Below are 23,247 nucleotides of genomic sequence, written 5' to 3' on the forward strand. Positions count from 1 at the left end.
TATGTCTCCTGTAATGAGTCATAAATACATCAACAGCAAGGTGTCCATTAAGAATTATATTCCTAGCAAGGAGTCAATTATTAGCTCCAGCCAGAGTTTTGTCCCTTGTCACAGTCAACGGCTCCCAGAAGAGTTGTGTCCCCTGTCAGGAGACAAAGCACAGCTCCAGCCAGAGATAGGTCCCAGTCAGGAGTCAAAGCACAGCTCCAGCAAGTGTTAGGACAAATCAGTCAAAGTCTGAATGTCTCAAACAAAGCATTGATTGATTGTGCCCTGCCAGGACATGGTTGTGTCGCTGAGTGTAGCTAGGGTTGTGTAAACTGTAAGGAGTCAGCCTTTGTTGTCAGAAATCAAGGATGTGTGGATTAACATCAGGCAATCTCTCATGACCTCTACAATCTACTGTGATCTACTAGTGAGCCATGGGTATATAACACAGCTACCAGCTCTACATTCTCGCAAAGTCTAGTACATTTCAATAATTCTTTTCAAAATTAATATACAGCTTGAATTTGAAATAAAATCAAACCAAATTGTCTACAAACTTTTTTCTCCCTTGGCTATCAATAAGTTGCAGTTACCATATGTATTTATTGTCTACCTTCACAAGACATCGGTGGTCTTCTGTTTACAACAGAGTGATACACAGTCAGGCCATGCCAGCTTACATATCATACATACAATTGTTAAAGCCACACAACAGCAAACCACCTTTCCACATATATCTGTAAATTTTTTTTTCTGTCATTAATTTCCAGATGATTTTAAACCAATCATAATCAGGTATCTTTCCATCGATCAACTTCAACAATTGCAATACATTTTCCCATTAACATTACCTTTGGAAACTCAAAATTGATTTTTACATTCCCTTTTGATCTGATTCTATGAAATGATCTGTGGTACAAAAAGATTATTTAAATATGACATGAACTTTGAAAGACTGGCAGCAAATGAGCTGAAATAGTTTCACAAAACAAGACTATCTGTATGTGGTTTGCTGTCAATACTTTGTTGAATTAGTAAATCTAAAGGATTTGGTATAACACAGGTGGTATAGTGAATGACTGATGAAACAAAAACATGCACGGCCCTGATTTCTTGAAGTTTTTTTTTTTTCCTTTTGATATGTTTGCATTTAATCTTAAAGTCTTCAAACATCCAATATTTTGTATTGTAGATTGGTGTTATCTCACATGAATTGAAATTTTAAAATGACATACATTTTTTTTGTAATCAAGAAATGAAAAGAGGGCCAAACACATGTAAAGCATTGGGAACAAGCAAAATGTTAGTCCATGGAAAACTAGTTGTTACATCACAAACTTCTACACTAGATGCTACTGTGCAGCAGTACGTCACAAGAATGTTTCACACAGCTACTACAGACCAACAATACCTGGATTTGTTCAAAAGGAACTTCAAATGTGAATGACTCGTTATAGTATGGATTCAAAGTACACTTCTTAATTGTCGTCTTCTTCTTCTTAACTCGCTTGCCATTTAACATCAAAGATATCTTAACATAAGGATCTGTCAGACGAAATGAAAATGGAAAAAAAAGGAAATTTTTTTCAGAAACATCAACAACCCACATAAGAAATGTAAGAAAACTGTAAAAAAAAGATAGAAACAAATCATGCATGAATATCTCAATGCCATGTCCAGTTTCTGACCTTATTTGGGGCAAGAATGTTTGATGACCATTATAAGGGAACACTTTGTCTTTGTGTATATTCAGAGACAATAAAGGCAATCTCAGAAGATGAAGGAGGATTATATATGTAAAAAGCTTAAGATTTACAGTTCACATTCTCTGTCTAAATAATATATTGAGAAGAAAAAGAATGTTGCCAAAGAAGTTGAAATGATGGTTGATGAAAACGAAGTAAAAAATTTATCTTTGAGGGAAAAACAGTTTTTGAGATTAAAAAAAAAACCACTAAGCACATCAATGCTTGGATTAAAAGCTATATTATAAAATTGCCCAAAAGCAGCATGTGGGAAAAGACAAAGCTGTCACTGTCAGATCACTATAGATGCATGTGGGTACACACAAAGCTACAGCTGCCAGTCAATAGGGTAGAGCTCTCGTGCATTTCTGCTACACATGCAAAAAGTAGTCCCATCTTTTAACAAAAGGACATTTTAGATTACCCCTAATACATCATATGTATGGCACAGTCAAAAATGGCTGGACATGGCATTATTTCACCAGTAGTATAAAACGCCTTGTAACCATGGCAATGCAATAATAATAAACAGGTGAGTGACCAAATACCTGTATTTGCTCAAAGGGGACTTCAAATGTGAATGACTCATTGAAGTACGGGTTCAGTGTACGTTTCTTAATAGTGGTTTTCTTTTTCTTCAGGCGTTTGTTGCCCTGATAGAGAGCTATTTTCACATACGGATCTGGTAATAAAACAAAGGGTCAGTACAGAACAAAACGAAATCATTTTCTATCTGCTCTAGCAGATATATGGCTCCCGTCAAGTAGCACAACAGTCACTCTTAGGTACCAAAACAAACCCCATCACTTGCCATTCATAAAACAGAAAACTTGGAGTTGTCTTTCCTGAAGCATTGGATCTGCTTATAGAATGAAAAACCATAAAATACAGTTATGAAGCTAATCCCAAATATATAAACTTACTTTAAGTGATTATGGCATTCCCCCTCCCTCTTTAAACTGTATAAAATATCAAATGTTGGGCTAAAGGAGTTCTAATATCACATCCACTTTTAAGTTGATAATAATTCTAAATTAACAAAAAAAGCAGATATTTTACAAGTGTCTATCCTTCCCCTTTTTCCCGTGATGATTTATAAAAAGGTTTTATATAAATCGTGGGTCATATTCACTTTCAGTTTGGCAAATACAAAAATGTTAACCCATTTTGTTTATCAGGATCAAAGTGGACAAAATTCTGTATGAGAAAAATGTAAAATGAATTTTTCTTCACACATTCCTCAAATGTAGCAATGCCTAAAGTTTGCACTATGTAAATTTAAGAAATTATTGAGGCTAATCAATTTTCTGCACTATTCATGCTCCTATATGGCGGTACAGTCTGTAAAACAGTAGCATAGTTTCTAAATTATAGCGTGGGTCAATTTACAAATTGCACATAAATTCCTTCATTCTTTGGACAGATAAATTTCATTGAATTCCATATATGGCTATTTTGATTAGGTAACTATTTGAAAAATTTCCTGATAATTGCAGTAATTCTTTATTTGTTATATTCTGAATTCTTCTTCAAGTGATCTGATACACTCTAAACTTATCAGGTTTCATACGTTTCTGATCTATTAAAACCTGATTATGTTAACCAGCAAAACCATCATATCTTTCGAAAAAATTATCTACTGTACCTTAAACCCTAGCACTTAAGAAACTGATTAATAATATTCAATGTTTTTCTTACAATCTTTATTGCTTGTATATATTTGACATTTATGATATGATATGGAATCAAGACATAAAAAGATATTGTGAGATTGTGAATCAAAAAGCTTTTAATGGTTGTTTTGTGCATTTTGGCCCACTCTATAATAAATGCTAAGAGAACATACTCCTTGTTTTTTTAGACTAGCAGGTTGAACTGCCAATATGAGCCAAACAATTCTACCTGATTGTCATGCTGAAAATCAAAGCATGATGTAACAGAAAGTGGCCTGAATTTTAACATAAACATCTATTCATATAAAAAAAAAAGTCACTCATGCATCTTGTGAGAATTTTAAACATTCTAATTCATTCAGATGTGACATCAATATCACACACTGTTCGGAATGCTGAATTTTAAACCTCATGCTTCTCATTTATCAGAGGTGACACGCAGTCTCTTACACTCAACATTACAGTTCAACAATCTCTACATCAGTGTTTCCAGGTGTTCCTAAAACACTTGGAAATAAATATTGATTTAATGGTGATCACCTTTTCACTTACAAGAGGTGAAGTGAGGATGAAAATAATAATAACAACAACAGAATAAAAATTAAATCCCTAAAGACTTCAAATATAAATCTCATCCACATGTCAAAATAAAACAGCCATATACAAACTTGCCATCTAGAGCAGGGCTCTATATTTAAACAGAAAAGATCTAAAAAGACATCTGAAATCTCTTGTGTTAGATATTAATCAACAATAATAAAATATTCCAAGAGGAAATCTACTGCTATAGCTTTCCTTCATAAAAGTTTTAATAATGTTATTGATTTTTAAATATGGTACCAAGTATAAAAATTTCTCTTAAAAGATTTCTCTTAAAAAAATTACTCATTTCAAAAACATTGCCCGAATTTTCACATTAAGTGATATTCTATTTATAAATGAGGTACCAATTATTAACATCCAATCAAATTCAAGCATATTTAACGCACCTGACAGTCCACCGACGTCCATCTTTTTGAGATTTTTGGCCTCCAGTATGACGACTGTCAACTTGCCAGCAGTGGGTACGTACCGCAGAGAGAAGCAGATGTCTCCTAACTTGTTCTCCTGTCAGACACAAGTCATTGTAAAACAGTTAATAGCCTGTTCAACGACGATGTACCATACTTAACAACCTTCCTATTAAGATATGAAAGTTATTTGTTTCACAACAACTGGAAAACAAACTATATTTTAATCACTCTTTTCCTGGATTGAAGCTTTCGTGAAAGGCGAGTGTCTCACCACAGCAACATCTGATCCTATCTACTAGTATTAAGGAGAAGACAAGTGATCTATCTGCAAATCTTCTAATTATTCACCAATAAAAAGAGTTTAAAATATCTTGTGATAAAGTTTGAATTTTTCAAAAGAAAATCTATCATTGTACTTTTCTGGGGCTCTAAATTTGAATACCAACAATTGCCCTGGTAGAAATGTAACATTAATTTGTACTACAATGAGTAAAACTGAAGCAGCCTGCAGAGTCAAACAAAAGAGGTAGATTTTCTAAACTTTCTGAATGACACAAAATCTTTAAAGCTTGACAAGGACTCTATTTTGACCTACAGTTGGTCTAGATATAATTAAATAAAAGAATATCATGAGAATGATATCCAGGTTTATATAATATTATGAGAATGGTATCCAGGGAGATGATATCATGTGAATGATATCCAGGGAGGTATTATTATGAGAACCTCGAATGAATGGTAACCTGGGAGATAAGATCATGTGAATGGTAACCTGGGAGATAAGATCATGTGAATGGTAACCTGGGAGATAAGATCATGTGAATGGTAACCTGGGAGATAAGATCATGTGAATGGTAACCTGGGAGATAAGATCATGTGAATGGTAACCTGGGAGATAAGATCATGTGAATGGTAACCAGGGAGATAAGATCATGTGAATGGTAACCTGGGAGATAAGATCATGTGAATGGTAACCTGGGAGATAAGATCATGTGAATGGTAACCTGGGAGATAAGATCATGTGAATGGTAACCAGGGAGATAAGATCATGTGAATGGTATCCAATATCATGTTAATTGTATCCAGGGAGAAAATTCTGACCTTCTCAGCATCAGTGTCAGGGCTGGTCAGGTCTCGCCATTCCTCGATGGTCTGACACAAGTCTACAGAGTTCATGGGTACTTTCACTTGGCCAATTTGGTCATGCTTGGAAAATCTGTCGAAGTCATAGATGGAGAAGACCAAAGTCTTCTGGCCGATTTCAGCAAATGGAACATTCTGGCAGATGAAGTGAAAGTTTTACAAATGATTATTTGAAAGTAAAGAGTCTTTTAATATCTTATTGTAGTGGATACCTCCATCCAGTTTTAAGATAAATGTCTATGTTATCTGTGCTATTCTAGAAATCTCCTCTACACTATAATTGGTAATAAAAATACAGGAAATTACTCCAAGCTCTCTGACATTTTAAAATTTTCAATTAAATCCCTCTTAATCACCTGGAGAATTCTAGTATTCCAGGAAATCAATCCAAACTATCAAAGGTATTTTTTCCAGAGATCACACTAAGCTACAGTGTATCTAAAGTAATAAGTCCTGGTTGGAAGTATGTGATTCTGAACTACAGGCTAACTAAAGTAATCAGGTTGCCTTGAATAAAAGCACTTACAACCATCTAGGGTGTTCTAACTTTTCTACAAAATTACAGCAATAACTGAGGTAATTCTACTATCTAATTTTTCAAATATTTCTCAGAGCTTTCTGAGATTTCAAGGTTTCCATGAAATAGCCCTCTGAGATATCTTGGTTATTAAAGTTTTCAAAGTTCAACAATAAATAAACGAATTGAAATAACTCCAGTAAGAGGACTTTGGATTGTATTAAACAATCAGGTAAGGAGTAGTTAATGTATAAAGTTAGAACCTACACACCAAATAATGTAAAACAATGTAGAATAATAAACCTCCATTCTCCTGGCCATATATAAACTCAGGTTTGTTTCAGATTAGATTTAAAGTGATTTTAAATATTTCTATTATTCAGTCCGATAACAAAGGACATATCTCTGTATTTCTCTTGGCATTAAAGTTTGGTTTTGGTGTGCACAGAGAATAACATCATAACAACTGAAATAACGTTTTACAGAAAAAGAAAATATTTCCAGTACATATGTATTAACACAAGCCTGAAAACTAACCTTGAACACAAATGTTTCATTGAAGACAGGGTTTAGCGTTTTTCGATGAACTTTGGTCTCATGCTTCTTTTTCTTGTCCGGGAGGAAGAAAACTTTGACGTATGGATCAGATGTTCCTGACATGTCCATTCCCGGTAGGTCAGCTGCTTGTATCACACCAACAGCCAACTAAAAAATACACAGCATTCCTTTTGTTTCACCTAAATATTATCAATTCTGTCTCAATCAGGTCCAACAACTGTTTAAATACAGTAAATTTGTATAACCTTTTGATTGGCTGTAAGAGTTTGATATGTAACAGAATATGTTTCATGAATGAACTTAGTTCAAAACCTGACATCAGATGGTGGAGGTAAATGTAACAGCTATCAGAGTAAACTAAGACATATCTAAACATGATTATAGAAAATCAACATTAATGAATGATAATGTAAAAACTATGAAGAGTACACAATGCAAATATCTTGGTCAAATGCTGATAATTACCTCCCCTTTCTGGAAGTCGTATTCAAGTGAGAACTGAAGTTTTCCAAGTTTGACTTCAGACTTTGTGCTCTCCGCATCTTCGTTATCTTCCATGTTCACTTGTAACTCTTCTAGGTCAGGTTGAACCTGTCAATACAACCGAATACGTTCTTAACGAGGATTCTCCATTATAACAGATATTGGAACAGGAAATCAGTAAATCTGTCACTAGCTAAAACATACTCCTTACTTACAATTATCAATGAAAATGAATGAATCAGACATGGAGGCAGATGTCTGTCTTCAGGAGTTTGAATTATTACAGAAATAAGGTGAAATAAATTGAGTATTAACTGAATTATACCTTATTTCAATGCTGAACACAATTTATTTTTCAGTCAATAAAGGGACATAACAATATTGAATGTAATTTGAAGAAATTGATCATATGGCTAAATTTACTTTTTCAGACACAAACATCAATGTACTCGGGAAATACTAGGCCCCCTGTACGTACTTTTTCTTTGATAGCATTTCCCAGCAATGCAACACTCTTGAGGTCGACAGCTCCCTTCAGCCCCTTCTTCTGGTCTTTCTTTTTCCTCTTTCGACATATGCATCTTTTACATATACAGTAGAGACAGCAGAGTAAGAAAAGCCCAGCTCCAATAGCAATGAGAACTAATGCCCAGATTGGAAGGCCCACTGTAACACAAGCAACATTAATTCAAAGTGAAACTTTCCTTATCTTTTAATATACAAGACCACTGAACAAGTCTATTATTAGTCTCGACTCACCTCGTATATACTTTATCTACAATTATACCAGACCAATGAGCAAGTCTGTTCTGTCTTGATTCACCATGTTAATTCTTTACCTGAATTTATACCAGACCATTGAAAAAGTCTGTTCTCAATCTAGATTTACATTGTTTATACTGTACAAAGATGCTTTAGTGCCTATTGACAGATCAAATATATAACCATATGTTAATACTATCTTCAAAATTTCTGCTGAGAAACTATATTTAAATTATTAGAATATACCTGGAGAACTGAAACACCTTCATATCACTATCAAAGGTAGTATTTCATGAAGAGGTTCATAAAATGCCAGCGGTTTGGATACTTTGTTCCAGTGATAAATCCTAACATTATGTCATCTTGTTTGATTGTTAATTGTTTATCAACTCTCCTGTTTCACAGATAAATTCTGTGTTTACTTTAGGAAACACAACAACAACATGATAACTTACAGGATTCTATTTTATCCCAGACCATATCTTTGAATTTGTTGAAGCCGGTGGCTGGTGTGGTCGCGAAGTCTGTACCATTTCCGCTGGGTGATGTAACGTCATTGCCTCCCCCTGTGACATCACTAAGGGCGCTGGCCATTGTGGAGACGACCTCCTTCGGTACTGTGGCTGATAGGTCCCGCCGCAGCCGAAGGAGGGTGTCCATGTTTAGGACAGGCATTACTCACACCACCCTACTCTGTAAGTACAGAAAGTGAAACAGTTTGTTATAATACATAACAACCAACATATAGACTAAACACTAAGTAAACTATTTACATTTTAATTATTTCTAAAATTTCAATACAGTATAAATTGTGTATCGTGTTATCACAAAAACGTTGGAAGGAAATACATCAAAGGGTGACAATCTAACATGGGAAACAAATCAATGTACCAGGCTGTAGTGATGACGTCAATACATCAACTGTTCACACAGTGCACTTTATACATCACAGTGTATCTCGTCTACCATTAACCACTATCTAGATTTCAAAACCAAATTACATTCTTGTGCATTTCTATATATGTTCACAAATGTAAATGTCACAGTAGAAAATACTATCCGTTTACGTCACAGTCTGACATTCATGATCTAAACCATGAATGTGTTGTTTCTACAAATAAATCATCTCACACAATTTTATTTCCCAATACAGTACAATGTCAATTCTTAATACCACAACAGTGAAACAGTGAAAACTACTGTTGACCAGACAATACCTAGCTTGTAAGTCTCTGACTGGTTAGCTTAGGGAGCAGTAGTATCTTTATGCTCCTAAATCATTATAGACGTTCATTAGCAATTGAACTACCACATCAGGGATATTTAATTTTACAACTGCATTATTTAAATTTTAAATTCACTCACACCACACAACATCAAACATAATCGCTGATAATCATGCCAAATTTTGTCTATCAGTTAAATCTTTGTAGTTGTACCAGTTTCTAGGGAATCATTCTAGTATTCAGTGATGATGTCGATGGCCGACCAATCCTAATTTGGTCATCTGTTTGAAGGTTCATTACCCTGTTGTTTACAGGAGTTCATACATCTGTGAGTGTAACAGCCTACAAGACTTTGACTCACATGTTCCTATACAAGGTCAGATTATAATATAACCAATACAGATTGGCTAAGTAAGATGTTTTATACCAGTATATACTATAACACTGGTGAGAGCCCTGAAGCCTTACAGAAACTGCTTTATATTTTATCTTTGGTACAAGAACACAACAGATTGGTCCACCTCTTCTCAATAACCATCCACATATGAACCTGGCTGTTGTAAGGATGTTAAACCCCATAACAACAAAACATGAACTTATTATAGAAACAAAAAAAATGTAGCTATATTAATCCCGCGGTTAAATTTAAACAAAATAAAGAAAAAAAATCATGAAACATGAAAATAAAGTTGTCTATGTGAAATACAAACATCTAATAGACATACAGTCTACTGACCATGATAATTCAGTAAAACTTCATGCGAGAAAACTTCTCATTGTTAGATATCACACTTGTAACCACAGCATGATCAATATGTCTGAAGGCTTGTACATTAATGATATTATTCAGCTTTTGATGAAACCAATTTCTTACTAATATAGAAAACTAGAATGCTGACGAGTTAGGCTGACTGTATCATCTCTACCGGATTATTTTGCCCTATTTTAAGAAACGATGGGTCAAACTATTAGGAATATATTAAATTAATCTCTTATTGCATGAACATAGCATTATGTATCACTATTTTAAAATTAGTCAAGATTTTATGATAATCTCAGAGAATAAAAGTAACCATGAGGTAGACAGATTAACAGCCACTGTGTTAGTCCTCTAATTTTGTCATGTGTATATAGTTTTCATTACAAAAATTGTAATGACTCTACCTGGCATTTTAACCAAAATAAGTAAGTAACATGCTAACATGCAAAGCATCATCATCATCATCATCATCATCATCATCATCATCATCATCATCATCATCATCATCATCATCACCACCACCACCACCACCACCACCACCACCATCAAATATCATCATCATCATCATCATCATCATCATCATCATCATCATCATCATCATCATCATCATCATCAAATATCATCATCATCGAATATCATCACCACCACCATCATCATCATCATCATCATCATCATCATCATCATCATCATCATCATCATCATCATCACACCAACAAAACTTCATCTAATTATAATTTTAGCTACTGTTGTAAATAATAGCTGTAATGTCATAGCCTGGAGTTCTTCCACTGGGAAAATACCCACATCATTTGGTTTTTTAAGTCATCCTAATTCAAGAAGACAAAATATGTACAGAACAAATAAAAATTATTATTTGAAGAAATGACAGTAAAAGTCCCATATAATGTGACATTAATGGACAGGTCCTATCAGCTGAGAATTTGTTGAACTCAAACAACCACAACCAAGTATAAGTCACTGAGATCTTTCTCTATAGCTTGCTAAATGTTACCAGTAAGTAAATAACTTCCTGGCTATCTTCTTTTATAGTTATAACCTGTTTACCTATTCATTATATATTACAATGTAAACAGCTTAAAACATTCCAGTATCATGTCATTGTATATATTAAAAGTTCTGAATATATGATTAACCCAGTTTTACAAGGCAAAAATATTGATCACCATTCTCCTACTTTTTACAAGTCTATCCCTGAAATAATTTAATTCTGGTACACAGATGGCATTATCTCTTACTTGAGATATCAGAACAAAGATTTATTGTTCTTAATCTAATACACATGATTCCAATATGTCTTAAACGAAAATTGTAAAAGTACAGTTGGTCACAGCTGTTTTGCCCATCCTGTGACACACATCAAGTTTCAGGTCAACAGAATGGTCAATCATTGTGTCACAATTTACACCAACAGTAACAAAAGATGAGAAATCAAATCACACCAAATAAAGTAAGAAACATCATCACATATCTCATCAATAAAACATCAGACGATATCTTATCAACAAATCATTTTAATACACATGTATAATTCTCTCCTTTAAACTGAGGGACAAAATCATTATCTATTTGCACAATAAATCAATCTCTCTATTAAACTGAGGGACAAAATCATTATCTATTTGCACAATAAATCAATCTCTCTATTAAACTGAGGGACAAAATCATTTTCTATTGGAACACTAAATAAATCTCTCCACTAAGCTTTCGAACAAGTCCTAATCTACTGAGACACTAAATAATTTCGCTCCACTTAACTCTGGGATAAAATCATATTCTACTGGGACACAAAACACACTTCTATAATAATTTTGTGGGACAAAATCAGATTCTATTGTGACACGAAATTACCCTACACTAACTTGTGGGACATACTCCTATTATATCTGGGAAATGATTACCTCTCTCTAACATAATTTATGGGAAAAAAGTCACATTGTAAAATGTAATCAAGTCACCAAACTACCATGCAGAAACATATTATACATAACTAGTGAAATTTACTGACAATTCTATGTTGACTAAAAAACAAGTCTAGAATATATTATTATATATGAACACACAAAACATTTTCAAACCATGAATTGATCAGCAAAGCCTACTGTATCAATATGTTCTCACCAAGATATAAAAGGCAAAATACACATCTTGATAGTATCTACATTGTATTTGTATATCCTCAATATGATTTAATTAATACTTTCCTAATATGGGAAATAATTTCTGAAGGAATAACTTCAGATTAGTGAATGAACCAACCAAATGTAGACAGATGCTCCCATGTTGAGAAAAAATCTCTGCATGATCTCGGTTTTAGGTGACATGGATATGGTGACATAGGTACAATCCACCAGGAATAAATATAACATACAGGCTAATCCATGGACTTGTTCATATAGTCCTGACCAACTGGTTGTTTACTACAGAGAAATGTTGTCTTTAGCACCACACACATTACCTACAACAAGCAATGGGTTTTAGCCCTAACTCAGGGTACATGTCAAACACATTTAAAAAACAGCAAACTTTATCTTCAGCTTGAACTGGTATCAGTCTAAACCTACATGTACTTCCATAATAAAGGTAAGTAACCTACCAGCCATTCCTTCAACAGATTCAACCTGCGTAAGTTAATCCATGGCACATAGAAATCACATTACAGAAAGACGTGGGTTCAATAAACCTCCATTTTGCTGGTGTGGCAACATATAGGATATGTAATTACCCAAGCATGAACACTCGACAGGAGAAGTGACCTTTAACAATACACAAGAGAAACCAGCAAACACTCAAGACTTACTCGGGCGTGGATATGAGACCAAAGACCTGGAAAAACTATCTGCATCCCAATACACACATTGCCTTAACTGCCCCTATTATCTCACGACACAACACAAAGCTCCTACATCGTCATTACATGAAGCTACAGGCACATATTCAATTGTTACAGGAAGTATTGATCTCCATTCGGATGACTTCACTGTCCCTGTGCTGCCTCCCACCAATGCCCACTGGGTATCTCAATGTCTCTTCTTGTTGATCTGAGGTTTGTAGACCTATCACAAAGCCTAAATTCAATAAACAGCCTGCAGACAACGTACAAATCAGCATTAAGGCAATGATATTGGGTGATTTACATTGATATCTGTGTAATGGTAAACACTGCTGACATTGACCAATGGAAATTGTGTGGATACTTGGACAGGTTTAAGAGATAAATCATCAATACAGGATGATGATGGTGGCTTCTCATGATCAATACACAGCACCAGCACAAAGACAACCAATTAATTAAGATTAATGTTAGAAGATCAAAACAACAGGAGAGTACAGGTTTGATAAAGTACAAAGTGTATGTTATGGCTGTATTCCAGTAAGTGATTAGGCTTGCACAAGATGATCTTGTCATTACTTAAACTGGGTGTAAATACACACTGTTTACTTGTACCTATTAATCTCATATATATAAGTCAGATGTGAGAGGGTGTGGTAGACTTCTAGATATTAACATGCATTTTTTTGTGTAAAAAGGAAATATCTTACTTTAGTCATTTTCTCTGATCTTAGAATAATTTTGTTGTTGTCACTACTGTCATGATGGCAAATTAAACTACCTTCTGCATCCAATACAGCATCAAAACTTTAACAGAAGACCTTAATTGCTTGAAAGACCATAAGTATGAAAAATTAGGTATGTGTTGATAATAAATCACATGAACGCTTGAACTACCATAAATACTTGTCTATTGTGTGCTCTCATGCATAACACTCAGGTGGAAAGAAAAAAAAATCTATCGAGGAGGTGTGGTCTTAAATAATAATTACCAGCAAGACAATTATTAATTTTTCATACCTTAGCTACGAATTGTCAATACTGTCAGAGCTGACGATAAAAGAATTATTGGGGACTAAGTCTGCACCAGAAAAAACTTCAGGTCCTCGATTCCATTGGTATCAGAGGAATCATTTTCACAAAAATGAGACTTAGGTTGCAATTTATACTTGGAAGAAATATCTAGTACCTTAAATCAAATAAGGTGCTGTATATGAATTAAGTGAAGATTTGTTTCAAACCTATTTACCCGTTTTGGAGCCCATAAATATGAAAAAATATGTTTTATATACTGATAACAATCAATGTTTTATTTAAGTAATGATAAACACTTGTTAATAATGCAGTACTGCTAAAAAAAACCTTGCTAAAGAGTTTCAAAATTTAAAAGACACAAATCTTCTTATTCTTCCATCAGACAAGCTAAAACAATATAGAAAATTCAAAAATGAATTTTCGTTTTTTTACTAACTATTTACAAAATTATGACATGTTTGAATTCAACCTTGAGTTCACATATGTAAACAATATATTGTGTCCTTGACACTCTGATCAGAAAAAGATGTATGGTAAACAATAGGAACGTAACTCTCTAAAACTAACCAACCAAAATCCTGCTTGTAAATTTGATCATTCACAGAGGAAGTCTACGAAATGAACTGATGAAGAACAGAAACTGCAGTTTAGGCAAGCAATAAAGTTGTTGACTCCTACAGTCAGGGAAGAGAAGGACCCACAGGGAAATCACTTCAGCCTCAGAAACAGCAATAACTTTGTAAACAGACATACCAGTGTTCTCTGTGAAGATATTCTGTCTGATTTTACTTCATCTCTTCATATGCTACAAATGGATCAATGGTTGCTAAGCGATGGGCTCCTTGCAACATGACAGCAAAAGAAATTGTTGTCGTTTAAGCGCTGTAATTATTTTCCATCTTGACACTTCTCCTACAATTCCCAAGTGACTACTATCACAGAACGGAACAAAAGACCTATGTCAAACTTTTTTCTGAAGAAAGAAATATCATTACAAAAAAGCTGTGACAAGAAATAGAGCAGACATATTGATCTTCCAGTGTAGGACATTATTAAATGGATGGCTCGGTAATTACAGCTTCACAGACAAACACAAACAGTCTACTTTAAATGTTGCTATAATACAATTACAAATGACCTTCATGAATACATGACAACAAATTTACATAACTTTGATAAAGTTTCAACAACTCTGAATAAAGCTGAGGCAGGCTGATTGATATAAACAACAACTTTAGAAGACTTCAATTTCCTTCTTTTCACACTGCATGTTTACAAATCAACCGTAGACCTTTTGGTAGGACAGCAACAACATGGAATTGGTAGAATAAAGCTCACTTCTCAAATGGCTGAATGTGTTTTTTAATCAAATAAAAGATTTATAGTTCAATTTTTAGTTAATAAGTAAAGATGTGGAATACAAATGAAATGCCACATGAACTTTTTTCACAAGAGGCTCAAGGGGCCTGCATTGCTCACCTGGCTAATTCAGCTATTCAGTCATTTCAAATATGGCAAATAATTTCTGCAATAAACTGGGCCCCGCCCCTCAGGCCCCTTCAATCCCCTTCCCCCAAGGATGCTTCTGACTAAAGTTGATAAAAATCTATTCAGTTTTTCATGACAAGTAGTCGTTTTTGGTAAATACACAGTAGGATGCCTGATGTTGGATGTTGCACCATTGCATAAGCTCAACAGTCCTTCAGACCAGATGTGCTAAACATTATTTCTTTTTTCATGTACAATAGGCACTGTCTTGATTTATATCAACTAATGAACTAATATATCAGATGTACCCTAAAAGTGAATGTTTTCCTGATTTATCTGTAGTAATCTGATGTAGACTGTAAGACATGTACGTTAGCATACCAAGTCCTGTATCATTAACACAACACTAAGATATCAGATAAAGAAGACAAACCTGTTGTTACTCTATATATCCTGGCTGTCTCAGGTGCCAGGTAACCATAGCTACACCTATCAATTTTACAGATAATGTAGAATCTGAACCTGTAATGATCAGTTTCAGTGTACTTTGAAATTGCTTGGTGACAGCATGCATAGCTGTCAATATTGGGTGGTCATGAATGGATGTGTTTGGCCACATTGACAAGGTTTTCCAATTAAGTGTACAGAGATTATCAGCAACATTGGGAGTGAACATCACGACAATGTGGCAGCTTCGAGGCATTAAGTGTATAAGTAGCAATATAAACAGATGACCATCCTCATTCTGAGACTCCATAAAACTCTGATGTATACCTGTGTTTTAATCTTTACTGAAATTCATTTCAAGATTTTCACAAACAGAATCAAATATAAATTTTTTGAAACTCTGATGCAATAAAAGAAATTGTAATGGTCACAGTAAACACATATTGCACATTTACAATTAAGAAGTATATTCCCTTCCAAACTTGTCTACAGGTTCAAAAGGTTTCTGTAAATTCTTGCTTCTCTCTTGAGTCATTTTTAGGAAATTTGGTATATTTCATTAGTGACATGTTTGTAAACATGACAATTGGCCACAGTGCATCAGTAAGACATTCAATATGACAAGTGTTCCAGTAGGTCACAGGTGACTAAACATGTCTTATACAATAACTCCAATGCAGTTTGGTAATTCATCAATTATCAGAAGGTCATAGGTCAAATTGGTTTCAACCACTTTGATCTCAATCAGTATCTTTACAACTTTCACAAAATTTTCCAGTTTATTATTTACTGTGCAGTCTTACAGGTAAATGCAATAAGACAAACACACACACAAAAAGAAATAAACATTATACTCTATGTACATTATAAATTTCTAACCATCATTTTCAATGATCTTCTATAAACAACTTAGTTATCATAATATTTATACTTCGATTTCTCTGTAATTTCCTTACAACAACTCTTTTATCTTACCCTGGACAGGTAAATCCACACTTTTTACCAGTGTGAGATTTCCTTGTCTCTTACCCTTAACAGGTAAATTCACACTTTTCACCAGTGTGAGATTTCCTTGTCTCTTACCCAGGACAGGTAAATTTACACTTTTCACCGGTGTGAGATTTCCTTGTCTCTTACCCTGAACAGGTAAATCCACACTTTTTACTGGTGTGAGATTTCCTTGTCTATTACCCTGGACAGGTAAATTTACACTTTTTACTGGTGTGAGATTTCCTTGTCTCTTACCCAGGACAGGTAAATTTACACTTTTTACCGGTGTGAGATTTCCTTGTCTATTACCCTGGACAGGTAAATCCACACTTTTTACTGGTGTGAGATTTCCTTGTCTATTACCCTGGACAGGTAAATTTACACTTTTTACTGGTGTGAGATTTCCTTGTCTCTTACCCTGGACAGGTAAATCCACACTTTTCACCGGTGTGAGATTTCCTTGTCTATTACCCTGGACAGGTAAATTCACACTTTTCACCGGTGTGAGATTTCCTTGTCTCTTACCCAGGACAGGTAAATTCACACTTTTCACCGGTGTGAGATTTCCTTGTCTATTACCCTGGACAGGTAAATTCACACTTTTCACCGGTGTGAGATTTCCTTGTCTCTTACCCAGGACAGGTAAATTTACACTTTTTACTGGTGTGAGATTTCCTTGTCTCTTACCCTGGACAGGTAAATCCATGCTTTTTACTGGTGTGAGATTTCCTTGTCTCTTACCCTGGACAGGTAAATCCACACTTTTTACTGGTGTGAGATTTCCTTGTCTATTACCCTGGACAGGTAAATTCACACTTTTCACCGGTGTGAGATTTCCTTGTCTATTACCCTAAACAGGTAAATTCACACTTTTCACCGGTGTGAGATTTCCTTGTCTATTACCCTGGACAGGTAAATTCACACTTTTCACCGGTGTAAGATTTCTTTGTTTCACTCTAGGGTTGAGTTCAGGGGATTCCCCTGTCATGACAATGATATGATGTCACAGTAACAATTCACTAATATCAACAATAACATCACTCTTGGGAAAAGAAGTTTAACTTGTAAACACTAAGCAAGAGTCATATTTGCTGACTAGATCATCTCTCCCCTCGGGTTGAGATCAACCTATCTCACATCCAAGTGGATGAAAGATTCCATTAACATATACCATGCCTCTGTGACAATGCCTATGTAAAACGACAAAAGGTCAGAACTTCCTTAGAGACACTTTTGTAACCATGGCTATAAAACTCCAAGACAAATCCTTGATAACAATGCCAATAACATTGGACCCAGAACAATAGGGAAAGTCATAGTAAAACATGCCTATATCATAACCAAGAACTATATGGAACCATGCCTGACATTTACAGAATACTGATATTTGTCAGTGAGTCAACATGAAGTGGTAAGAGATTTCAAGTAAGTAAGCAAGCAAGCAAGCAAGCAACCAACCAACCAAGAACTCAATGCCTCAACCAAGATCCAGAACTATCATTACTGAGAAAAGTATGAAAACCCATAAGAACCATGCCTATATAATGTCCCAGAAATATATGGAGACCCATTGGAACCATGCCTCTCCCATGACCTAAAAAAGAAGCATTTAAGATATGCCTGTATTACTTCTCACCTCAGAACTTTCTGAGCAACAATGACTACACATAAATGGACAAAAAACCCAAATCCATCCGTGCTTGGAGATTGATTTAAAGAAATCCTCATTTTGTGTTGGTTGTGATGACAAACCGCAGTAAACAACTGTTTTTTATGTTTCACTGACATCACCTGAGCTGTCAAAGATTAAAAAAAACGGTCCATAGCTTATTTATCTCATCTGCATATAAAGCTGTCTTTGTTAAAATGTACAAAAAATACATATTTTTGTGTATGTTACTGCATTAGTTTTACTGTATACACCGTACAATAATATTAACACATGTGTCAGTCTGATGAGGGTTTATCACATGAGACATCATAGGATGTGACTAAACCCATTCATCCCCAATGACAAAGACACATTTCAATGATAACAAGACCTGTCATTGAAATTTAGAATTGAAAAATATTGTCAATTCATTCAGAAAAACACACAAAACACTAAAAAATGACAAAGAGACACTTGCAAGTAAAAAAGCATAAGACTGTAATTGTCGTAAAACCTTTTCATCATACCATCATCTATGTCCCATGAAATTTGTGTTGAAATCGGTGATGTCAACAATTTGTGACATGGTTTTGTTACATAAATGATGATGTTACCCTACTGTGAGTAGCGTCACAGCATGAGCCCGCTGTCTTTCCTCACCCTATGTAAGATAGTCATCATTATCCTAGCAACCACATGATCACCCCTTCATCACCCCTTGTCTGTACCTCCCAGTATATACCTGAGTATTATAAATTTGACCAATGAATACAACAATATGAATAAACCGAAATATACATTTTCTAATAAATCAGTGTTAAGTCTGAAAGAGAAATGTGGTGATATGTTTACTTTTACTACTGGTCTAGGTAATAATGTTTGATGGACAGATGTATATACACGGCCTATGTGCAGAATGTACAGCTGTGACCATAACACGTCAACAGCTAAAAAGTAAATAAGAAGAATGGTGAATAACAACGATGATGACGTCTAATATTGTTGTCACACCACAAACAAGATTATTATCTACAGGGTCTGGACATATGTACATCCTTCAATGTTAAGGATTAACAAGAGGACGATCTTCATATTCAATCATATGTACTCTTTTCATTAATATTTAAAAAATGTTTGGTTTTTAAGATTTAATACACTGAAAGATAATATTATAATTCCAGACTACACATCCTTTTTTTCCATGGCAGAAAGTATTCAGGTTAAACATTTTCAGATGTTGAGTTTTCATTTTGAATTCCATAATCTCTTAGTCCTATGCCAGCGTGATTTTGAACAAAGAAGTTTGCATTAATAGTACTAAGTAGTAAGTGTATCACCATTTCGGTTGAATCCAATTACAGTTTTAAAATATAGTTCAAAAATTCTTAAAGAGTTTTCTTTTTAATTTATTTTTTATTTCAAGCTGAAGCGCATAAAATGGTAAGATTTTGGTCTTTGAACAGAAATATCCAGATGGGTCTTTGACAGGTGTGGAAATTACATCCTGCTAGATCTCCAAGATGTGTGGAAGTCCTTATAGGTCAACAGTTGTGGAAATCCTTATAGGTCAACAGTTGTGGAAATCCTTATAGGTCAACAGTTGTGGAAATCCTTATAGGTCAACAGTTGTGAAAATATTGACAGATTTCTAACATGTGAGGATCTGGATAATTTTCCGACGTGTGGGAATCTTGATAGGTTTCCAACAGGTGTGGGGATCTTGATAAGTTTCCAACAGGTGTGGGGATCTTGATAGGTTTCCAACAGGTGTGGGAATCTTGATAAGTTTCCAACAGGTGTGGGGATCATGATAAGTTTCCAACAGGTGTAGGAATCTTGATAAGTTTCCAACAGGTATGGGGATCTTGATAAGTTTCCAACAGGTGTGGGAATCTTGATAAATTTCAAACAGGTGTGGGGATCTTGATAAGTTTCCAACAGGTGTGGGGATCATGATAAGTTTCCAACAGGTGTGGGAATCTTGATAAGTTTCCAACAGGTATGGGGATCTTGATAAGTTTCCAACAGGTGTGGGAATCTTGATAAGTTTAACAGGTGTGGGGATCTTGATAAGTTTCCAACAGGTGTGGGGATCTTGATAAGTTTCCAACAGGTGTGGGGATCATGATAAGTTTCCAACAGGTGTGGGGATCATGATAAGTTTCCAACAGGTGTGGGAATCTTGATAAGTTTCCAACAGGTGTGGGGATCATGATAAGTTTCCAACAGGTATGGGGATCTTGATAAGTTTCCAACAGGTGTGGGGATCATAAGTTTCCAACAGGTGTGGGGATCTTGATAAATTTCAAACAGGTGTGGGGATCTTGATAAGTTTCCAACAGGTGTGGGGATCTTGATAAGTTTCCAACAGGTTTGGGGATCATGATAAGTTTCCAACAGGTGTGGGAATCTTGATAAGTTTCAAACAAGTGTGGGAATCTTAATAGGCTTAAAACAGGTGTGGGGATCTTGATAGTTTCCAACAGGTGTGGGGATCTTGATAAGTTTCCAACAGGTGTGGGGATCTTGATAAGTTTCCAACAGGTGTGGGGGGATAAGTTTCCAACTAAGTTTCCAACAGGTGTGGGGATATAAGTTTCCAACAGGTGTGGGGATCATGATAAGTTTCCAACAGGTGTGGGGATCATGATAAGTTTCCAACAGGTATGGGGATCATGATAAGTTTCCAACAGGTGTGGAAATCTTGATAAGATAAGTTTCCAACAGGTGTGGGGATCTTGATAAGTTTCCAACAGGTGTAGGGATCTTGATATGTTCCAACAGGTGTGGGATTCTTGATAAGTTTCCAACAGGTGTGGGGATCATGATAAGTTTCCAACAGGTGTGGGAATCTTGATAAGTTTCCAACAGGTGTGGAAATTTTGATAAGTTTCCAACAGGTGTGGGAATCATGATAAGTTTCCAACAGGTGTGGGGATCATGATAAGTTTCCAACAGGTGTGGGGATCATGATAAGTTTCCAACAGGTGTGGGGATCATGATAAGTTTCCAACAGGTGTGGGGGGATAGGTTTCCAACAGGTATGATCTTGATAAGTTTCCAACAGGTGTGGGGATCTTGATAGTTTCCAACAGGTGTGGGGATCTTGATAAATTTCCAACAGGTGTGGGGATCTTGATAAATTTCAAACAGGTGTGGGGATCTTGATAAGTTTCCAACAGGTGTAGGGATCTTGATATGTTCCAACAGGTGTGGGATTCTTGATAAGTTTCCAACAGGTGTGGGGATCATGATAAGTTTCCAACAGGTGTGGGGAATCTTGATAAGTTTCCAACAGGTGTGGGGATCTTGATAAGTTTCCAACAGGTGTGGGGATCATGATAAGTTTCCAACAGGTGTAGGAATCTTGATAAGTTTCCAACAGGTGTGGGGATCATGATAAGTTTCCAACAGGTGTAGGAATCTTGATAAGTTTCCAACAGGTGTGGGGATCATGATAAGTTTCCAACAGGTTTGGGAATCTTGATAAGTTTCAAACAAGTGTGGGAATCTTAATAGGCTTAAAACAGGTGTGGGGATCTTGATAGTTTCCAACAGGTGTGGGGATCTTGATAAATTTCCAACAGGTGTGGGGATCTTGATAAATTTCAAACAGGTGTGGGGATCTTGATAAGTTTCCAACAGGTGTGGGGATCATGATAAGTTTCCAACAGGTATGGGGATCTTGATAAGTTTCCAACAGGTGTGGGGATCATGATAAGTTTCCAACAGGTGTGGGGATCATGTTTCCAACAGGTGTGGGGATCTTGATAAATTTCAAACAGGTGTGGGGATCTTGATAAGTTTCCAACAGGTTTGGGAATCTTGATAAGTTTCAAACAAGTGTGGGAATCTTAATAGGCTTAAAACAGGTGTGGGGATCTTGATAGTTTCCAACAGGTGTGGGATTCTTGGTTTCCAACAGGTGTCTTGATAAGTTTCCAACAGGTGTGGGAATCTTGATAAGTTTCCAACAGGTGTGGGGATGAAGTTTCCAACAGGTGTGGGGATCATGATAAGTTTCCAACAGGTGTGGGGATCTTGATAAGTTTCCAACAGGTGTGTGGGGATCTTGATAAGTTTCCAACAGGTGTGGGGATCTTGATAAGTTTCCAACAGGTGTGGGGATCTTGATAAATTTCAAACAGGTGTGGGGATCTTGATAAGTTTCCAACAGGTGTAGGGATCTTGATATGTTCCAACAGGTGTGGGATTCTTGATAAGTTTCCAACAGGTGTTGGAATCTTGATAAGTTTCCAACAGGTGTGGGAATCTTGATAAGTTTCCAACAGGTGTGGAAATTTTGATAAGTTTCCAAAAGGTGTGGGGATCTTGATAAGTTTCCAACAGGTGTGGGGGATAAATTTCCAACTTGGGGATCTTGATAAATTTCAAACAGGTGTGGGGATCTTGATAGGTTTCCAACAGGTATGGAAATCTTGATAAGTTTCCAACAGGTGTGGGAATCTTGATAAGTTTCCAACAGGTGTGGGAATCTTGATAAGTTTCCAACAGGTGTGGAAATTTTGATAAGTTTCCAAAAGGTGTGGGAATCTTGATAAGTTTCAAACAAGTGTGGGAATCTTAATAGGCTTCAAACAGGTGTGGGGATCTTGATAGTTTCCAACAGGTGTGGGGATCTTGATAAGTTTCAAACAGGTGTGGGAAATTATAATGTTTCCAACAGGTGATCTTGATAAGTTTCTAAAACAGGTGTGTAACTGGTCATTACTATGCTAGGTTGTGCTGTTTTGATAAGTTTCCAACAGGTGTGGGGATCTTGATAAGTTTCAAACAGGTGTTGGTATCCTGATATTTCATATCTTATCAGCTGAGAAACAAATCAGCATTACACATTAACACTGCAGATAGTAGAAAAGAAATTATAATGTTACTTGAGATGTTGCTGGTCAAATG

The 23,247-nt window shown here is 35.5% G+C and overlaps 1 protein-coding gene across 3 annotated transcripts in view; it reads right to left on the reverse strand.

Moving 5' to 3' along the window:
• Positions 1 to 23,247, reverse strand: part of LOC132547749 (synaptotagmin-1-like) — an 86,926-nt gene that overhangs the window by 3,693 nt on the left and 59,986 nt on the right. For 2 of the 3 annotated variants that reach the window (XM_060211549.1, XM_060211551.1), the window contains 7 exons: positions 8,338 to 8,575; positions 7,599 to 7,786; positions 7,103 to 7,228; positions 6,617 to 6,784; positions 5,521 to 5,697; positions 4,396 to 4,513; positions 1,400 to 1,533 (listed from right to left, as the gene is read on the reverse strand). In XM_060211549.1, the coding sequence (XP_060067532.1) occupies positions 1,400 to 1,533; positions 4,396 to 4,513; positions 5,521 to 5,697; positions 6,617 to 6,784; positions 7,103 to 7,228; positions 7,599 to 7,786; positions 8,338 to 8,557 (1,131 nt within the window). In that variant the 5' untranslated portion in view covers positions 8,558 to 8,575. Of the gene's footprint in view, positions 1 to 1,399; positions 1,534 to 2,281; positions 2,416 to 4,395; positions 4,514 to 5,520; positions 5,698 to 6,616; positions 6,785 to 7,102; positions 7,229 to 7,598; positions 7,787 to 8,337; positions 8,576 to 23,247 lie in introns of all 3 variants that reach the window. The other variant, XM_060211550.1, reaches the window with a different exon arrangement.

This window comes from Ylistrum balloti, unplaced genomic scaffold, assembly GCF_031769215.1.
Source record: "Ylistrum balloti isolate Yb309-2 unplaced genomic scaffold, AGI_CSIRO_Ybal_v1 Utg369972, whole genome shotgun sequence".
Lineage (NCBI taxonomy): Eukaryota > Metazoa > Mollusca > Bivalvia > Pectinida > Pectinidae > Ylistrum > Ylistrum balloti.